This window comes from Xenopus tropicalis, chromosome 7 (assembly GCF_000004195.4).
Source record: "Xenopus tropicalis strain Nigerian chromosome 7, UCB_Xtro_10.0, whole genome shotgun sequence".
Lineage (NCBI taxonomy): Eukaryota > Metazoa > Chordata > Amphibia > Anura > Pipidae > Xenopus > Xenopus tropicalis.
Genome location: NC_030683.2, coordinates 3,435,780 through 3,451,829, shown reverse-complemented (window position 1 = coordinate 3,451,829; position 16,050 = coordinate 3,435,780). Strand labels below are relative to the sequence as shown.

General features: G+C 49.6%; 1 protein-coding gene across 4 annotated transcripts in view; it reads left to right on the top strand.

Annotated features, from left to right (window-relative positions):
* The window catches only part of vti1a (vesicle transport through interaction with t-SNAREs 1A), a 171,253-nt gene that overhangs the window by 95,057 nt on the left and 60,146 nt on the right, over nucleotides 1-16,050 (top strand). For 2 of the 4 annotated variants that reach the window (NM_001078762.1, XM_031905171.1), the window contains 2 exon segments: nucleotides 12,126-12,196; nucleotides 14,061-14,133. In NM_001078762.1, coding sequence (NP_001072230.1) covers nucleotides 12,126-12,196; nucleotides 14,061-14,126 — 137 coding nt within the window. In that variant the 3' untranslated portion in view covers nucleotides 14,127-14,133. 4 annotated transcript variants of the gene reach the window in all.

Genomic DNA, 16,050 nt, shown 5'->3' with positions numbered 1-16,050 from the left:
TCCACATTATTTATAGGAAGGTGTTGCCAGTGGTGGTTTGCCCCTATACTATGTGGCGCCCCCTGCAGGATCAGATCCGCTGTATCTAATGGCGAGTGAATGTGAGGCAGATCCAGAATATGGAAACAGTGGTTCCTCGAAGGAGATTCTCTCGGCCTGATCCCGTCACCTGGAATATTAAGGACAGATGCTGCTGCTAATTAAAATCAAAATATCCCCAGTCCCAACCCCGGGGCCCTAAATAATTGATGGTATGTTAATCCTACCTGTAATAGGCTGTCTCTGCTGAAATGGAGACATTGAGTGGGGATGTAGTATCATAGAGTGGCTTAGTTTGCCTTTCATCTTCCCTAATCATGCCCGCCGCTCCCCTCTCAGCCCCTCTCGCTCGCTCTCTCGCACGTCTCTCGTTCTGATGTCTCTCCTCGACTGGGGACGCCATTCACAGGTCTGCAGCTCGCAATTTACATGGAATTATTGTGAAATTATATCCGAGAGGTTTAAATTGGGCCCGAGCTATTTGTACTATAAATATCATATAGAGAGGTACAAAGGTAAGAGGCCCAGCTCAGGGCAAACGGTGGCCCCTACTGTTCCTGCTGAATTGTGCTTAGTATAGGGGAATCCCTATGTGCCATAGTTTTATGGTATCTCTCTGTACAGGCTATGGGCAAACTTAGGGGGCTGTTCCTGCTGAATTGTGCTTAGTACAGGGGAATCCCTATGTGCCATAGTTTTATGGTATCTCTCTGTACAGGCTATGGGCAAACTTAGGGGCTGTTCCTGCTGAATTGTGCTTAGTACAGGGGAATCCCTATGTGCCATAGTTTTATGGTATCTCTCTGTACAGGCTATGGGCAAACTTAGGGGGCTGTTCCTGCTGAATTGTGCTTAGTACAGGGGAATCCCTATGTGCCATAGTTTTATGGTATCTCTCTGTACAGGGCTATGGGCAAACTTAGGGGGCTGTTCCTGCTGAATTGTGCTTAGTACAGGGGGAATCCCTATGTGCCATAGTTTATGGTATCTCTCTGTACAGCTATGGGCAAACTTAGGGGGCTGTTCCTGCTGAATTGTGCTTAGTACAGGGGAATCCCTATGTGCCATAGTTTTATGGTATCTCTCTATACAGGCTATGAGCAAACTTAGGGGGGCTGTTCCTGCTGAATTGTGCTTAGTACAGGGGAATCCCTATGTGCCATAGTTTTATGGTATCTCTCTATACAGGCTATGGGCAAACTTAGGGGGCTGTTCCTGCTGAATTGTGCTTAGTACAGGGGAATCCCTATGTGCCATAGTTTTATGGGTATCTCTCTGTACAGGCTATGAGCAAACTTAGGGGGCTGTTCCTGCTGAATTGTGCTTAGTACAGGAGAATCCCTATGTGCCATAGTTTTATGGTATCTCTCTGTACAGGCTATGGGCAAACTTAGGGGGCTGTTCCTGCTGAATTGTGCTTAGTACAGGGGAATCCCTATGTGCCATAGTTTTATGGTATCTCTCTGTATAGGCTATGGGCAAACTTAGGGGGCTGTTCCTGCTGAATTGTGCTTAGTACAGGGGAATCCCTATGTGCCATAGTTTTATGGTATCTCTCTGTACAGGCTATGGGCAGATAATAATCCCTTTTCCCTCTAGGCTGACAGGTTTAGTTGCCCTTTAGACATAGCAGAGATACCAATACAAGTGATTGTTGACTAAGGACAAATAAGCGGATTGTCGCTGCCGGCTGTGCCCCGCGTGCGGCTCATTGTGCCCGTGCCAGTGACTACACTCGTTGCTATTGCCCGGGCCAAGTGCCTGTTGACTCTATTTGCCCCCCAAGCACCGACTGTGTAAATGTGGAATTAAGGTCTGTGTGTGAGGGGAGGGGGGGCCCCAGTGCTCAAACAGGAGATTATGGAGGCGCGTTTGCCCGGCGCTCGGCTGTTTACCCAGGGGTTGGCCGCACAGTGACAGCTTGGGCTGATTATGGAGGCGGCCGGGGGGGGATCGATATTAGCGCAAAGCTTTACATGGGAGGGAGCTGTTTAAACATTGAGAGCCCCCGGGGGGCACAGCCAATGAAAAAATCATGTTCAACAAATGTGATGATAGACTGTAAACCGTCTCGGCGTTCCTCCGATAGCCAACGCGCGTCTCCGGCGGCCCTGGGAGGAGATTTAGCGCTTAATGGGCCCCACTGCCAGTCTTACGGGGGGCACCTAGAGAACAGTTAGTGGGGATATGCCCCAAAAGTGCCAACGCGCGTCTCCAGCGGCCCTGGGAGGAGATTTAGCACTGAATGGGCCCCACTGCCAGTCTTACGGGGGGCACCTAGAGAACAGTTAGTGGGGATATGCCCCCAAAAGTGCCAACGCGCGTCTCCGGCAGCCCTGGGAGGAGATTTAGCGCTTAATGGGCCCCACTGCCAGTCTTACAGGGGGCACCTAGAGAACAGTTAGTGGGGATGTGCCCCCAAAAGTGCCAACGCGCGTCTCCGGCAGCCCTGGGAGGAGATTTAGCGCTTAATGGGCCCCACTGCCAGTCTTACAGGGGGCACCTAGAGAACAGTTAGTGGGGATGTGCCCCCAAAAGTGCCAGCGCGCGTCTCCAGCTGCCCTGGGAGGAGATTTAGCGCTTAATGGGCCCCACTGCCAGTCTTACGGGGGGCCCCGGGGGGCACCTAGAGAACAGTTAGTGGGGATGTGCCCCCAAAAGTGCCAGCGCGCGTCTCCAGCTGCCCTGGGAGGAGATTTAGCACTGAATGGGCCCCCACATCCCCATTGGCCAGTCTTACGTGGGCCCGGGGGCACCTAGAGAACAATCAGCAGGGATGTGCCCCCAAAAGTGCCAGCTGGATATTTCGGGGGCATTTGTTCGGCTTTGTTCTTCCGTGCCAAAGGGGTGTCGGATTGGCCAACGCACCCAAAAGGGTTAAATATTTACTGGCACGTAATGAGTTAAACTGGGCAGAAGTGACTGCTACCCACAGGCAGATAAAGTGCCCCCACTGCCCGGTCATAAGGATCTCCCTATACCTGTGTCTCCGCCCCCCCCCCAGTGCCCCCCCCCCGCCCCAATAGGGGCCACAGACATAACAAAGTCATTATCAGACTCTATGGAAAAGTTTAACCTCAAAATTATGCGCCAATAAAATGTGCCGAGTTCCCGACCCACAAGCCCCTGCTGCCCCCGGGCCCCGTATGGCGAATGGGGGGGGGCACATGGCGAGAAACCGCAGCACAATAAGCGTTTGGGCGCCACGGCTGCTCGTTTGGGTGCCAATAAATTGTTATTTCATAATAATAAACTCCCTGGGACCAACGCGGAGCTTGCGGTCCAATCATAAAGAATAACGAGCGACGCTGCCCCCCCCCCCATTTCTAATTAGTGGGCACGGCCAGGTGAGGCCCTTTATTATTCCACATAAAAACCTTACGATCCAATCATTGCAGCTAATTGGAATTTCTTTCCTTCCGTGACTTCCTTTCCATGGAATGTTCTGTTTGCTACGGAAATATGTGGTCGCAGGGATATGGGGGGAACCAAGCGTCGCAGGGATATGGGGGGGAACAAGCGTCGCAGGGATATGGGGGGGACCAAGCGTCGCAGGGATATGGGGGGAACCAAGCGTCGCAGGGATATGGGGGGAACCAAGCGTCGCAGGGATATGGGGGAACCAAGCGTCGCAGGGATATGGGGGGAACCAAGCGTCGCAGGGATATGGGGGGAACCAAGCGTCGCAGGGATATGGGGGGAACCAAGCGTCGCAGGGATATGGGGGGGACCAAGCGTCGCAGGGATATGGGGGGGGACCAAGCGTTGCAGGGATATGGGGGGAACCAAGCGTCGCAGGGATATGGGGGGGAACCAAGCGTCGCAGGGATATGGGGGGGGACCAAGCGTCGCAGGGATATGGGGGGGACCAAGCGTCGCAGGGATATGGGGGGGAACCAAGCGTCGCAGGGATATGGGGGGGACCAAGCGTCGCAGGGATATGGGGGGGGACCAAGCGTCGCAGGGATATGGGGGGAACCAAGCGTCGCAGGGATATGGGGGGGAACCAAGCATCGCAGGGATATGGGGGGGACCAAGCGTCGCAGGGATATGGGGGGGAACCAAGCGTCGCAGGGATATGGGGGGGACCAAGCGTCGCAGGGATATGGGGGGGGACCAAGCGTCGCAGGGATATGGGGGGGAACCAAGCGTCGCAGGGATATGGGGGGGAACCAAGCTGCTCATTCAGGGGGGAGCTCGGCGCTGTGGCACCAATGCCAACCAATGGCTGGCCAGCCCAGGACAGGAAGTGACATTGTTATATGGACTGGATGGATTAACCCAAGGGGCCACACTGACAGTTGGTTGGATGATTGGCCTGTGCAAAGGAGCCAATCATGTAGCAGGGTCTCCAAATGAACGGATCAAGCAGAACTCTGGGCCAAATAATTAAGTTCTGCTTGTTGGCCCCGGGGCCCCTAGGGAGACCTATTATGGTATGGGCCCCTGTGTATGGGCACTAGTTTTTGGCCTTGTGTATGGGCACCTGTGTATGGGCCCCTGTGTATGGGCCCCTGTGTATGGGCCCCTGTGTATGGGCCCCTGTGTATCGGCACCTGTGTATGGGCCCCTGTGTATGGGCACCTGTGTATGGGCCCCTGTGTAACGGCACCTGTGTATGGGCCCCTGTGTATGGGCCCCTGTGTAACGGCACCTGTGTATGGGCACCAATGTATGGGCCCCTGTGTGTGGGCCCCTGTGTATGGGCACCAATGTATGGGCCCCTGTGTATGGGCCCCTGTGTGTGGGCACCAATGTATGGGCCCCTGTGTGTGGGCCCCTGTGTATGGGCACCAATGTATGGGCCCCTGTGTGTGGGCACCAATGTATGGGCCCCTGTGTGTGGGCCCCTGTGTATGGGCACCAATGTATGGGCACCAATGTATGGGCCCCAGTGTGTGGGCCCCTGTGTATGGGCAACTGTGTGTGGGCACCTTTTTATGGGCACTTGTGTATGGGCACTAGTTTTTAGCCCTGTGTATGGGCCCCTGTGTATGGGCCCCTGTGTATGGGCACCAGTGTATGGGCACCAGGTACCCACCTTACATCCCGTCCGTAACCCACGGGGCCACAGCGCCACCCACCCAATATGCGCCGCTCAGTGAGGCGAGATTAATTACCCCCCCCAGTAATTATGTGCAATTATACAGCGGCGCAGGTGATGCCGATATCCGCGCACTTGTCAGGGAACGCGGGAAAAAATAATCATTTTTGTGTCAAAATCTGCGAATGACACCGGCGCTTCGTTAGAGATTCGTTTGCCAAACATAATTAAGGTGCTAACGCAGCGCCCCGTAATGCGACTCCTGTCCGACTCCCCGAGGTCCCGGCTAATTGTGAGGCTTTCAAGCTTCCGCCGCTTTTATTGGATAATGAACTGTTAAGAAGCGTTAGATCTTTTCTTAAGCAGAATTTGGTGGGGGGGGGAATAAAGGGGAAGCAAAGCCCGAGGTGTGGCGTCCTCCCCACAATTAGGGATTTAACTGGCGCTTTGATCCGACTGTCAGCTTCTGATTAGGGCCATAAACGCTTTAATCACCATCAGGGCGGTCATTAGAATCCTTAGCGCTCCTAAGCGGGGGGCGATTTCCCAGGCTTCCATATTGGATCGACACCGCGCCGAGCGACTCCGGCACAGGAGCAGCAGAGATGTCTCGTTAGCCAGGGATCCAAAGGGTTAAAGCAATCAGGGAGTCATTAAAGCGGTTGTTCACCTTTAGTATGATGTAGAGAGTGATATTCTGAGACAATTTGCAATTGGTCTTCATTTTGTATTTGGTTGCTAGGGTCCAAATTACCTTAGCAACCAGGGACTTGCTAAGGTAGAGTTGCAATGAGAGACTGGAATATGAATAGGGGAGGGGCTGAATAGAAAGATAAGGAATAAAAAGTAACAATAACAATAAAACTGGAGCCTCACAGAGCAATAGGGTTTGGCTGCCGGGGTCAGTGACCCCCATTTGAAAGCTGCAAAGAGTCCGAAGAAGAAGGGAAATGAACTGGACAGAATAAACAATGAAGACCAATTGGAAAGCTGCTTAGAATGGGCCGTTCTACAATAGTAGTAGAAGTTAATTCAAAGGCCACTTTCGTATTTAATTGAATCTGATAAATATATAAATCCCGGGTAGGAACTGTATCGGATAAAATCTCGTTTCTATAATAAATAAAGATAAAGATTGGGGAACGTCGAATCCTCCCCCAAAACTTTCCCAATCGGAATCTTCATTTTCCATAACGGCTGCGGGGGTCATGTTCAGTTGCCCAGAGCTTTAACGCCCTAAAGAGTTTTCTTTTATTAGGCAAAAAATTATACTTTGGGTTGATTTGTCCTTTAGTCCCCCCTTGTGCAGCATTTTCTCCCCAAATCCTCGTCAGTGGAACAGTGGGTGGGGCGGGTTTGGCCAAGGTGCCCCCCATCATTCACTCTCCGGGTTGGCATCTCTGTATATGACAGTACAGTGGTATGGGCTGAGACATTAGATAGGTACAAGGAGGGGCTGGGGGGTATTTAGCAAGTGGGCTCTCAGTACAAGTTGCCCCAGGGACTGGTCCGATTGCCATCTTGGAGTCAGGAAGGAATTTTTTCCCCCTCTGGGGCAAATTAGAGAGGCTTCAGATGGGGTTTTCGCCTTCCTCTGTATCAACTTGTAGTTAGGCAGGTTATATATAGGCATTATGGTTGAACTTGATGGACAAGTGTCTTTTTTTCAACCTATGTTACTGTGTTCTTAAGAGTGACGTCACATTGCGCAGCCAGTGATCCCCGGCCCTGGGATAATCCTGACTAATGGTTCTACCCTAGAGATAGGGACCTCCCATTTAACACATCCAAAAACTTAAATTGCCCAGCCCCCCAGACTCTCTCTCAAGCCCCGTGTTATCCAATCAGAATCGATCAACAAAACCAACCTCTCACTGGGTACATGGGGTAGGTGCGCGGCAAGTTCAGAACTAAATGAGCCCTTGACCAGGGTCAGATTAGGGGGTGCGGGGACCACCAGGACTGCCGCCCCCAAGGTACCTCCGCCAGGGGCCACAGTGCACCCCTACCCCCCCCCCCCCTTCCACAGGGGCCCCTACCCAATGTCCTTCCCTGAATGCAAGTATGTGAAACGCGTCAGGGGAGGACATCGGCGGCCATGGGAAGCGGCAACAGGGTCGGGTCTGGGCCGCTGGGGCCCACAGGGTATTTTCCCGGTGTCCTGTCGGCCCAGTCCAACCCTGCCCTTGACTTCCATCTTGTGTCTCCCCCACTGGCCATTGGGCTAATCTATCCAATCAGAGTAGTGTTCCCATTCATATATGCGGTGATTGGCCAGATACTGACCAGTGGTACCAGTACCAGCAGTAACGCGTCGGACTGGTATGTCTGGGGCTGCCACCTCAGTAGCCTCTACCCCAGTCATCTTCCTGACTCCTCTGCCCCCCCACCCATTGCATTCTTAGGGGGTGGAGGGCCGAAATTACTGCCAAGGATCGGGCTTGGGTCAGCGGCGTCCCTCCAGCCCAGTCCGACCCTGACCAGTACCCGGTACTCTTTCTATCATTACAGATTATTTCTACTTTTATTGGCCGGAACCGACCGCGTGGAATTATAACACAAATCTCCTATACGGGGGCAAATAGGGGGGTTATGTAATTAAAGGCATTACGTTTGCCCTGGAGCAGTAACCCATAGCAACGAATTACCAGGTAGCTGTTCACCTGTTTAAAAGCAAACATTGTATTGGTTGCTATGGGTTACTGCTCCTGTCTTATTGGTTGCTATGTGTTACTGCTCCTGGGCAAATGTAGTGCCTGTTACTACATATGGGGGTAACTTTGTGCCATTATTACCCCCCCAACAAACATGTTGTATGGTTGAACATGATGGACATATGTCTTTTTTCAACCTAACTTACTATGTTGCTATGTTTTATTCCAAGTTCCTGATACCGTTTTTCTGTGTCCGGCGCGTCTCGGCGAGTTTCTCCCAACCCCCGGCCGCAGTAATTGCGCTCTCGCCGGGGGCCCCCGCGGCTCATTTATACCTATTAAAGGGGCGTTTTATCATCTATTAGCGAGCGCGGCGCTTGTCGTTGCACTTATTACGTGTAACAAGCAATTCCCGCCGCCCGGGGAGCGTTGGCCGCGTTATTGCGCCCAAAATATAAAAAAAAAAGGAGGTTTGTAAATGATAAATGGAGGGAGCTGACTAGTGAACTAATAAAGATTTGTCTTAATCAACTGTGATTTGTCAGAACAGGGGAGCGGCGGGGTCGGGGCGCCGCCATGAATAATACAGGGAAGCGCCACAAGTCCTCAAATATTCTGCCATTACCTGCCGCTAATTTGTATTCAAAGGCAGCCGAGCGTTAGGCCCAGAGCCTGCCCAGCCGCTCTCCCCTCCCAGCCTTTTGTACCACTTGGAGAAGTTCAGGGTTCTTAAAGCCCTTTCTGGTCAGAGCTTAGAACTTTCCTGATCCGAGGGCACCGAGTAAAGACCCGGCTATTCAGCTTCTCAGTGTTTCCTACTCTGCCATGTCTGCCGGCTTAGCCCTTAGTCTGGCACATTCTCCTGCTTCCACTATACATGGATTTATCAGCTTATTGTGTGCCCAGAGCATTCCTTCTCTGTATATTTGTATTTATACATATGGGTAGGGGGTGCCATAGTGTTTCCCTTAGACAGTACAGTATGGGGGTACAGCTTATTGTGTGCCCAGAACATTCCTTCTCTGTATATTTGTATTTATACATATGGGTAGGGGTGCCATAGTGTTTCCCTTAGACAGTACAGTATGGGGGTACAGCGTATTGTGTGCCCAGAACATTCCTTCTCTGTATATTTGTATTTATACATATGGGTAGGGGGTGCCATAGTGTTTCCCTTAGACAGTATAGTATGGGGGTACAGCTTATTGTGTGCCCAGAACATTCCTTCTCTGTATATTTGTATTTATACATATGGGTAGGAGGTGCCATAGTGTTTCCCTTAGACAGTACAGTATGGGGGTACAGCTTATTGTGTGCCCAGAACATTCCTTCTCTGTATATTTGTATTTATACATATGGGTAGGAGGTGCCATAGTGTTTCCCTTAGACAGTACAGTATGGGGGTACAGCTTATTGTGTGCCCAGAACATTCCCTCTCTGTATATTTGTATTTATACATATGGGTAGGGGGTGCCATAGTTTTTCCCTTAGACAGTACAGTATGGGGGTACAGCTTATTGTGTGCCCAGAACATTCCTTCTCTGTATATTTGTATTTATACATATGGGTAGGGGGTGCCATAGTGTTTCCCTTAGACAGTACAGTATGGGGGTACAGCTTATTGTGTGCCCAGAACATTCCCTCTCTGTATATTTGTATTTATACATATGGGTAGGAGGTGCCATAGTGTTTCCCTTAGACAGTACAGTATGGGGGTACAGCTTATTGTGTGCCCAGAACATTCCCTCTCTGTATATTTGTATTTATACATATGGGTAGGGGGTGCCATAGTGTTTCCCTTAGACAGTACAGTATGGGGGTACAGCTTATTGTGTGCCCAGAACATTCCTCTCTGTATATTTGTATTTATACATATGGGTAGGGGGTGCCATAGTGTTTCCCTTAGACAGTACAGTATGGGGGTACAGCTTATTGTGTGCCCAGAACATTCCTTCTCTGTATATTTGTATTTATACATATGGGTAGGGAGTGCCATAGTGTTTCCCTTAGACAGTACAGTATGGGAGTACAGCTTATTGTGTGCCCAGAACATTCCTTCTCTGTATATTTGTATTTATACATATGGGTAGGGGGTGCCATAGTGTTTCCCTTAGACAGTACAGTATGGGGGTACAGCTTATTGTGTGCCCAGAACATTCCTACCTATACAATGACAGTTATATATTAATCTCAGCCCATTACATAAGAATCAGCATCAGAAGCCGCAACTTTAGTTGCTTTTTTGTGTGAATATTTGGGATACGGGGCAGTTCCCAGCTGTGTATGTATCATGTTGATAAATGCCCTGGGTGCCACCTTACATTACAAACACACATTTATATCATTTAAACTGTGTGTTTAGGCAGCGCCAGTTCCGCCCCGCTGGGCTATTAATGGAGACCACTTGCCCCACACGTCGGCTCCTCGCCATAAATATTTATGCTTTGTGACTCTCGCCCCATTCTTTGCTCAATTGGAATTTAAATGTATTTACATTTTCATTTATTGGCCAATTACATTGTTTATGGAAATGTAGAGCGGGACAGCTGGATCCTCCCATTCCCGGGGCGCCGCCCCAGGGACCCCAGTGTTACATCCTTTAGACTCGTTAAATTGTAAGCTCTTGTGAGTAGGAGCCTTGTTTGTTAAATTATTTGAAGATCCCTATTTGCTATATATTATTGTAAAGCTCTGAGTAACCTGCTGGCGCTGTGTAAGCAAATGATAATGTATTGTGGGTCCTTATATATATATATATAGAACTATCAGATTCTATGGATTTTACTGTTATTTGCCCATTTGTGTTTATTTCATGTGTGTTCAGTACATGTGTGTGGAGGTGCATAAAGGGCAAAACAGAGACAGTAGGGCAAGATGGACACAGTAGGGCAAGATGGACACAGTAGGGCAAGATGGACACAGTAGGGCAAGATGGACACAGTAGGGCAAGATGGACACAGTAGGGCAAGATGGACACAGTAGGGCAAGATGGACACAGTAGGGCAAGATGGAGACAGTAGGGCAAGATGGGGACAGTAGGGCAAGATGGGGACAGTAGGACAAGATGGGGACAGTAGGGCAAGATGGAGACAGTAGGGCAAGATGGAGACAGTAGGACAAGATGGAGACAGTAGGGCAAGATGGGGACAGTAGGGCAAGATGGGGACAGTAGGGCAAGATGGAGACAGTAGGGCAAGATGGGGACAGTAGGGCAAGATGGAGACAGTAGGACAAGATGGAGACAGTAGGACAAGATGGAGACAGTAGGGCAAGATGGAGACAGTAGGGCAAGATGGGGACAGTAGGGCAAGATGGAGACAGTAGGGCAAGATGGGGACAGTAGGGCAAGATGGGGACAGTAGGACAAGATGGGGACAGTAGGGCAAGATGGAGACAGTAGGACAAGATGGGGACAGTAGGGCAAGATGGGGACAGTAGGGCAAGATGGAGACAGTAGGACAAGATGGAGACAGTAGGACAAGATGGAGACAGTAGGACAAGATGAGGACAGTAGGGCAAGATGGGGACAGTAGGGCAAGACGGAGACAGTAGGACAAGACGGAGACAGTAGGGCAAGATGGAGACAGTAGGACAAGATGGAGACAGTAGGGCAAGATGGGGACAGTAGGGCAAGATGGGGACAGTAGGGCAAGATTGAGTCAAGATGGAGACAGTAGGGCAAGATGGAGACAGTAGGGCAAGATGGAGACAGTAGGACAAGATGGAGTCAAGATGGAGACAGTGGGGCAAGATGGGGACAGTAGGACAAGATGGAGACAGTAGGGCAAGATGGAGACAGTAGGGCAAGATGGAGACAGTAGGGCAAGATGGAGACAGTAGGGCAAGATGGGGACAGTAGGGCAAGATGGAGACAGTAGGACAAGATGGAGACAGTAGGGCAAGATGGACACAGTAGGACAAGATGGAGACAGTAGGGCAAGATGGAGTCAAGATGGAGACAGTAGGGCAAGATGGAGACAGTAGGGCAAGATGGAGACAGTAGGGCAAGATGGGGACAGTAGGGCAAGATGGAGACAGTAGGACAAGATGGAGACAGTAGGGCAAGATGGGGACAGTAGGGCAAGATGGAGTCAAGACGGAGACAGTAGGGCAAGACGGAGACAGTTGGGCAACTGTGAAACCAAGGCTGGAGGGTCATTCGCTGGAAGTTGTATTTTAGAAACAGCTGATATTCTACTTTGGCCCCATGCGTTTGGCCGACTTGTGTTACTGTTCCCATATTTGTCTGTATGCAGATACCACTTGGCCAGTTGATTCCATTACAACCAACCAGCGTCCCCTTCTCTTAGCTACTGCCTTCTGATAGGTGCATTTGATCTACTGTAAGTGTGAGTATCAGTAATTTATTTGTATTTTATTTCTTCCAGAACAAATTGGCCAGAACATCCTGGAGAACCTGAATCAGGACAGAGAGAAGATCCAGAGGGCAAGAGAAAGGGTAAGTCCTGAGCACCAATGTGTGTAGCAGATGCTTTTGCCCAAGGACCAATTATCTTTCATTCCCACGTGTCATAGGCCCCACCCTCTTCCTGTGATGATGTCATACACATAGTTCGGGGGGCTGGAACAGAAGCTGGGGGTAATGGGTTTTAATCACTCGGAGGCCTCCTTGATCCTCCCTGATGTTCTTTTGGCTGAAGCGCTCATTATCTTTCCTTAATTACATATCTGCTCGCTCTCTAATCTTCCGGCCCCCTCCCCGGGCAGATGGCTGCTAATACCCTCTCCCACTCTCGGCCAATCCCTGCCTCTCTCTCTCTGCCCCTTATAAACTTTATTCTTCCGCATCAAAAGCAAAACTGTGACAAACAAATCCACTCGCAGATAAACGAGCTCTAATTAACAGCTACAATTGGGAATATTGATGGGAACGTGCGGAACCAGGAGATAGAATGGGAAAGACTCTTCCTGCCTTAGTTACTGTCGACTTGGGGCTCCCCCCGAATTCCCTCTTCCTTCTAGAGCCCCCAGACTCTAGCGTAACCCCCATATCCTATACACACAGTAACTGTATAATATATAGGCACAGTGTAACCCCCATATCCTATACACACAGTAACTGTATAATATATAGGCACAGTGTAACCCCCATATCCTATACACACAGTAACTGTATAATATATAGGCACGGTGTAACCCCCATATCCTATACACACAGTAACTGTATAATATATAGGCACAGTGTAACCCCCATATCCTATACACACAGTAACTGTATAATATATAGGCACGGTGTAACCCCCATATCCTATACACACAGTAACTGTATAATATATAGGCACAGTGTAACCCCCATATCCTATACACACAGTAACTGTATAATATATAGGCACAGTGTAACCCCCATATCCTATACACACAGTAACTGTATAATATATAGGCACAGTGTAACCCCCATATCCTATACACACAGTAACTGTATAATATATAGGCACGGTGTAACCCCCATATCCTATACACACAGTAACTGTATAATATATAGGCACGGTGTAACCCCCATATCCTATACACACAGTAACTGTATAATATATAGGCACGGTGTAACCCCCCCATATCCTATACACACAGTAAACTGTATAATATATAGGCACAGTGTAACCCCCATATCCTATACACACAGTAACTGTATAATATATAGGCACAGTGTAAACCCCCATATCCTATACACACAGTAACTGTATAATATATTAGGCACAAGTGTAACCCCCATATCCTATACACACAGTAACTGTATAATATATAGGCACAGTGTAACCCCCCATATTCCATACACACAGTAACTGTATAATATATAGGCACAGTGTAACCCCCATATTCCTATACACACAGTAACTGTATATATTAGGCACAGTGTAACCCCCATATCCTATACACACAGTAACTGTATAATATATAGGCACAGTGTAACCCCCATATCCTATACACACAGTAACTGTATAATATATAGGCGTAACCCCCATATCCTATACACACAGTAACTGTATAATATATAGGCACAGTGTAACCCCCATATCCTATACCACACAGTAACTGATAATATACAGGCGTAACCCCCATATCCTATACACACAGTAACTGTTATATAAGGGCACAGTGTAACCCCCATATCCTATACACACAGTAACTGTATAATATATAGGCACAGTGTAACCCCCATATCCTATACACACAGTAACTGTATAATATATAGGCACAGTGTAACCCCCATATCCTATACACACAGTAACTGTATAATATATAGGCACAGTGTAACCCCCATATCCTATACACACAGTAACTAATTGCTAGCTCTTGTGTTGCAGCTGAGGGAGACGGATGCCAATCTGGGGAAGAGTTCCCGGGTGCTGACAGGAATGTTACGAAGGTAAGAGTAAGGTAGGCGCAAAACTTTATTATTCCATTCAGTAGATGCGCCTCTGTGGGTTCAGCTATAACTTTTCATAGAGCCATAATTGGCTGCCGTTGGGACTATAATCATCAATGGACTAATTGTTCCTCATTAAGAATTGTCTTTACAGTCATGTGACGTTAATTCCCATGCACTCCTCCATCCCCTAAACCGATTGGCTGCCGTGAAGGGTTAACCCCCCACCTCCCAGCCAGGCCCACCGAATGCTCTGATTAAGAGTAATATGAAAATGACACCATCTAAATGTAAAACTGCAGCGGGGGAGCCGCTCGGCAATTGAAATGGATGCTCCAGTGAGCGCGGACAATCAGAGCGGGGAAGGGACCCGGCGACGCGAGCCGTAACAATCCCCCTGCCTGCGCCTCGCGTCGTGTCAGCTCTCATTAAAGGGGCCCCTCGCTTTGCGCCGATTGAGCTGTCTGCAAATCATTCATCATTTTTAGCGGAAACACAAAAAGCCCCCCGTTATTTAAATAATATCATATTAATGTTAAAGTTCACTTGTCACTTAGCGGCCGGCTTAATCAGACGTGGCATTCAGGGAACAGGGCTCGTTGGCGCCGCGCCCGCCTCCGGCCCGACTGGCGCTAAATAAGGATTTATGACTTTGGAAAATTTCGTATCCGTTCGCCCTTCCTTTCTGCTTGATGTCCCTCACCTTCTCCCCGACGCTTCATAGCGACTCGCAGCAAAGGGGAAGCGTTCCCTCACACTGGGAATTATTGGCGAGTCGTTGGGAAGTGGCGAGCGTAACCTTTGGCCTCAACCGTATTAAGGGGGGGCCCTTACGGTCTCGTTCGTTAGTTCCCAGAACGGCAATTTCATGGGGCCCGAGGGGCGAGACTCGCCAACAAAGCGCCCTCCGTATCACTTGGGAACCACAGAGACTTCTGGGAGTTGCAAGGAAGGGCTCAGTTGGGCCAGCGCCATGTTACAGTAACGGGTCGTTTCATTGGATCCTTTCTGTAATGAGTAATTGCTGTATTTCGCCAATAAATAGTCGCACCCTCAACCGACCCTAACTGCCCCTCTATTTATAGGCCAGAACTTGCCCCACCTATGACTTCACAGAGGGGACGGGCCAGGAGGGTGTGGGAATCATTTAAGTCACGGACAGGGAGGACAGTAGAAGGCCTGGACCTACAACCCCCTACATGACTTGCTGTTGATGTGCAGATGTTGCCCCAACCCCTGGCACCCACAGGTTGCCGGCTGGCTATTACACCCCTTATAGTCAGGGTTGAACTGCGTCAGCTGGGAAAAACCCAATGGGCCCCACCGAACCGGACTCGATCTCCCCAACCTTCCTCTCCCCCAGTCACAGCCACAAGGGAGAATACAATGTACGCATGGGGGCAGGGGGGCGCAGAATTGAGTGGCCCTTATGACTAGGGCAGGGGGTGCAGTGGCCAATGAGATGGCAGCCCCAGACCCCCCAGTCCGACGCTGCTTGTAGTTTCATGGGCCAGTAGAATTTTGTATCTGTAATGTACAGCGCTGCGGAATATGTTGGCGCTTTATAAATAAATGTTAATAATAATACCTGTAGGTATTGGACCAATTGGCTTGTGGGGTTATGGGTCTGGTTCTGACCAGTCTGCAAGGTGATTGTCTGTTTGTTCTACCCATGTTTGTGAGGGTTTCTCCCGGGCACTTCTACTCCTTCCCATACAGACAGACTTATTGGCCTCAGTTTGCAGGGAAATTAGATAGTAAGCTCCATGGGCCAGGCGCTGATGTGAATGAACATTTACTGAAACACGTGGGATGTTGGTGCCGTATAATGAAAACAAAGTAGTAGTGGGTTTGGGAAGGAGAAGCCGCCCTTTCCCGTGTGTAACCCATACAGAATGTTCTGTGGTCCCTCGGCCCCTTTGTCTTTG